Source organism: Cucumis melo, chromosome 6 (genome assembly GCF_025177605.1).
Source record: "Cucumis melo cultivar AY chromosome 6, USDA_Cmelo_AY_1.0, whole genome shotgun sequence".
In the NCBI taxonomy this organism is placed as follows: domain Eukaryota; kingdom Viridiplantae; phylum Streptophyta; class Magnoliopsida; order Cucurbitales; family Cucurbitaceae; genus Cucumis; species Cucumis melo.
The window spans coordinates 30,194,163-30,199,188 of NC_066862.1; the positions used below are offsets into that span (position 1 = coordinate 30,194,163).

Below are 5,026 nucleotides of genomic sequence, written 5' to 3' on the forward strand. Positions count from 1 at the left end.
AAATTTCAAGTTTTGTTTTAATTCCGTAGGTAGGTTTTAAAATTTTAAAATTTTACTTTTAAAATTCGTGTTTCGTACCAATTTGGTCCGTAGGTTTCATAATTTACATTATCAACTTTGATTTTTCACTAAACATTTACTTTTCATCTTTTGTATTAATATTTAGACTAAAATTAATTTTCAACATTTTTCATCACAATTAATTAGATTTAAAAATTCCACTTCAATATTCGATCTAAAATTAATTAGTAAACAATAACGCTAATAATTAAAAGCTATGTATGCAATGAAGTATAGACACCTAAAAAACAACACTAAAACAAAGTTTAAATTTCAAATATAATTTTGTAACATTTTGACATCTAAGAACTAAACTAAAACAAAACTCAAAATTAAACATATAAACATATACGTATTTTTTTTCTTCAAATTATTATTATTATTATTAGGAGGAGGAAGATGTGTGTGTGTATGGAGGAAAGAGATGGAGACATATATGATATGAGTGAGAAATAATAAATAGGGTTGGTTGAGTTGCTATCAAAATATTTAAAATATATATATATATATATATATTTGCCCACAAAAATACAATCTTCTTCTTCTTCACAAAAACTCACCCATTTATTATAGTCTTCTGCCTCTCTCTCACTCTTCATTCATTTTCTCTTTTCCTATTCCTTTTTTGTTTTATCTAATTAAATTTCAATCTAAACTAACCATCTTTATATATATATATAAATATATATATATATATATATATATATCAAATTAAAAATCTACCCATTAAATTTTCAAGTTAGTGTGGAAAGAGATTCTAAAAAAATTATGGCAGATGTCTAAATCATTTGAATAAGTTAACTATGTTGGGTAATTATTTCAATTTTTTTTGTTTTTTATATTTGGTAATTGATTTTGTATTTTGTTTATTAGTAAAAACAAAAAATATATGTATTTTAAAGCTTATTAGTACAAATTTGAAGTTTAAAGATTTGTTTGATTTTGTTAAAGTTGGAAAATCTATTAGATACAAATTTAAACTTTAGGAATCTATTAAAAACTTTGAAAATTATATTTATCTGTGAAAATAATTGTTTTACAATAAGCATACTTTGGACTATAATATCTAAAACAATAATGGTTATAATATATATATATATATATATATATATATAAATAAAAATTTATCTCGAAATTTATCTCATTCTTTTCACAATAGACCTTAAACTCACTAATTTGAATCTGACCCTATTTCACAAATTAACCATTATGAACAACTTTTCCAAATTTCACGATCATTAACAAGAATTTAGTTATGCTTTCCATTTGAATCTTATCAATTTTATACTATACACATATTTTATCCAATGCAAAACATTTGTTCAATCAATTTTTCAAATGAAAATAATTATCAAAGTAAAAACTACAACACTTTTAATTCGTGGACAAAGATGAGATTCGAGAACGATACTAAAAACAACACTTTTTCTCGTGAGACTTAGTTCAATCTTCATTTATTTTTTTAGAGGTATTTTCTTACAAAGTTTTGTGATAGCATAGCATGCATCTATAATAGCCTCAAAACAACCTAACAAATACACATTTAGTTTAAGGCTTAGTATTTAAACAGTTTATCTTTTTTTTTTTTTTTGAAGAACAATATTATGAAATTGAAAGTTGAGGAAATTTGATTTCCCTCCAAAAATAGAATGGCAACAAAGAATCAAACAAATTAAATAAAAAAAAAGTTTGATATATACAAAGTACAACAATGACATGTAGTTGAAAATTAAAAAGTCAAAATGCAATCAGAAACATTTGTGTATAAATTCAAACCATTTTTTTTCTTTTTCTTTTTTAAATAGTAAAACCTAAATAATAACAAACAAAAAAGAAAAAAGAAAAAAGAAATGTTTCATTGTTATTTTAAAGAAATAATAAGATGGAAGAAAGAAACCAACAATTTTAGGATAAAAAAGACCAAAAGGACAATGAGAAAAAACCAAGAAAAGCACAAAGAAAGAGATAAATGAAAGCTAAATCCATAAAACAAAGAATCTAAAATAATAATAACAACAATACTAATAAAATTCTTTTGACCAAACTGTTTCTTATCTGAATTTGTAAAAAACAAAAATAAAAAAAGTGAATTCATTTATACTTTCAATTTTTTTAATTTTTCTTTGGAAACCGTTCGATCCATTTTATAAAATTAATATTTGAAGAAAGTCTCTACATAAACGTAAAAGTTTGATGTACGTATAATTTTCAAAATTAATTGTAACAAAAGTTTAAACTACTATTATAACATATTAAATAAGAAGAAAATATATGTAATGAGTCCATCGTTAATAAAATTTCAAATCTATTTGATTTCTAAATCTACTATCTATTATTCATAAAAAAATACCGAATAAATCATATGATACAATATTAATATTTGGTATATATATATATATATTCATACAACTAATATAAGATTTAAATCTATTATAATATTGTACTAACAGAAAATCTATTATGATATGATATTCACTATTTTTCCTTATTTGTTTTAAGGACAGTATGGACAACTATGTCTCACCATTATATTGACTATATAATATAAAATGATTTCTTATAATAATAATATCAAATGTATTTATTGTAATTATATCATCAAAATCTATATAAGTTTGAATATTTACTTTGGGCTTAATTTTAATTGAATCCAAATTTTTGATTGATATTATTAAAAAGTTTAAAGATATAATTAAAAATTTTGTAAAGAGGAAAAATGAAAAGTGTGAATAAAACAAAAGGAAGCAACAAACTGACTCAAACTCTCTCCCTTCTTAGTTCATATAAATAACCCCAAAGCTAAGGAAAAGAGAAAAACCAAAATATTAACAACAAATAAAAATACAAAAAAAAAAAAAAGGATGAAAAATATCACTCCTTCTTCACCATTCTTCTCTGTAAATCTCTCTCTCTTTCTCACTCTCAATTCATCTTCATTTCTTCTTCAAGATTATTCAAAATATGAAACCCATTTGAGTAATAATCTCAATTTTTTTTTTTTTTATTTTTCCTTTCTTTGTTTTGCAGATCATTCACAAAACTGATAGAACAGAGGAGGAAGAAGAAGAAGATGATGAGTTCAACAAAGCAACTCCATGTAGTGGTACCGACGCCGGAGCAAAGCACCACCCAACGCCGCTCCACCTTCACGGCAGTGATGGGGTTCTTCCTAAACGCTCCACCAAGAAACACCCGGACTCAGCGGCTTCCGTCAGTACCGGATCGGTATCCTGCAGTAAGTGTCGACCACATGCTCGAGAAAAGTTCTCTGTAGTTCCTTTGGACAACAATGGCGTCGCTAAACAGTTTTTCTCAATGGCGAGTCCTAATGGAATGCTGAAGTCAATAGTTTCGTCGTTGACAAGAAAAAGCCCTAAACCGATTAATGAAGGAACGGATTTGGCGGCGAGAGAAGAACATTGGAAGATCGCTTTGGGAGAAATTTCGCATAAATTAATCCAAGCGACGAGGAAAAGAGATGAAGCGATTCTTGAAGCTTCGAGGTTGAAATATTCCATGGCGGAATTGGAGAAGAAACTTAATAAACTTGAAATCTATTGCCATACTTTGAAATCTGAACTCGATGAATGTGCTTCGAATCCGCGAAAACCTAAATCGGAAGTTCAAAAAAATAGCGATTCGATTTCAGATAAAATTATAGAGAATTTCCTATCGTCAGTTTCTGAATCGCGTTCGTCGGTGAGGCAATTAAGCCGATCATTAGCAATGCAACTCCGTCAAATCGGAGGCAAAGTCTACGAGAGGATTCAATTCCTTCTACAATCTCACGACATCAAAATCCCTCTCTCGAAAAACCTCAAAACTTCACTCATCTTCCATCTCGAAGCTATTCTAAACAGAGCATTCTTCGAGGATTTCGAAACGATAGGGTTTCAGAAGAACTCACCGAATCAGATTTTAAACCCTTCGGATCGGACTGAATCGAACATCGCGTCGTTTAATCGGCTCCACCGGCTGAGTTGGGAGGAGGTTCTGAGCAAAGGAACGAGGCATTTCAGTGAAGATTTCAGCAGATTTTGTGATCGGAAGATGAGCGACATTGTTGCAATGCTCGAGTGGAACAGAGCTTGGCCGGAGCCACTACTTCAGGCGTTCTTTGCAGCGGCGAAGAGTGTTTGGCTTGTTCATCTTCTTGCTACCGCCGTTCACCCGAGCTTGCCGATATTTAGAGTGGATTCCGGCGTGAGATTCGACGGGGTTTACATGGAGGATATCGCCGGAGAGAAAGCTAGAGAACTGGCTCCGGCGACGGTGAGAATAATGGTGTCGCCGGGATTTTATGTGTTTGATAATTTGATTAAGTGTAAGGTTGTGTGTAGGTATCATATTAATCTTAATAATTAATTTTCAATTTTCAATCCTTAATTTTCTATTCTAATTTACCAAAATTTCACTTTTTCTTCCATTTCCCCCTTTAATTTCAATAACAAAAACAAGCTTTTAAAAATTATCTTTCCTAATAAATTTATATAAAGACATTTTTTGACCAAACACAAATACTTTTCGATAAGAAATCCATTTTTTTAAAAAATATTTCTTTCGTCTTTAACTCAAAATAAATAACTAAATAATTCTTTTAGTTAAAAATAATAGAAAAACATAGATTTTAAACATCTCAACGTAAGTATATTAATGAGTCGATTTAAACACGGTTTTAGGTTTCAATTGTTGATCTAAACTTGTGATCGATTCCATTTAAAATAAGCTTATAACTACTTATAATTTTACTAGATAAGAGCAAAACAGAGGAAGAAGAGAAGATGAACCCATTATAACCTCCAAGAAAAAGTCACTTCTATCCATTCCACTTAACATTTAATTCTCATTAAAAGAAAAACCTAATTGGTTAGAGCTTAATTAACCGATCTAATCAATTAAACTATCGAAAATAATATAATTATAATGGAATTACTTAAGTAAGATTATTTAAACACAACATTATACT

The 5,026-nt window shown here is 28.4% G+C and overlaps 1 protein-coding gene across 1 annotated transcript; it reads left to right on the forward strand.

Moving 5' to 3' along the window:
* The first annotated feature begins 2,843 nt into the window (after nucleotides 1–2,843).
* LOC103490937 (IRK-interacting protein-like) lies at nucleotides 2,844–4,446 on the forward strand. Its single transcript, XM_008450690.3, has 2 exons — nucleotides 2,844–2,957; nucleotides 3,088–4,446. Exons 1-2 carry the CDS (start codon nucleotides 2,922–2,924, stop codon nucleotides 4,423–4,425), a joined length of 1,374 nt encoding a protein of 457 aa, XP_008448912.1. The 5' UTR covers nucleotides 2,844–2,921; the 3' UTR covers nucleotides 4,426–4,446.
* Nucleotides 4,447–5,026: the final 580 nt, after the last annotated feature.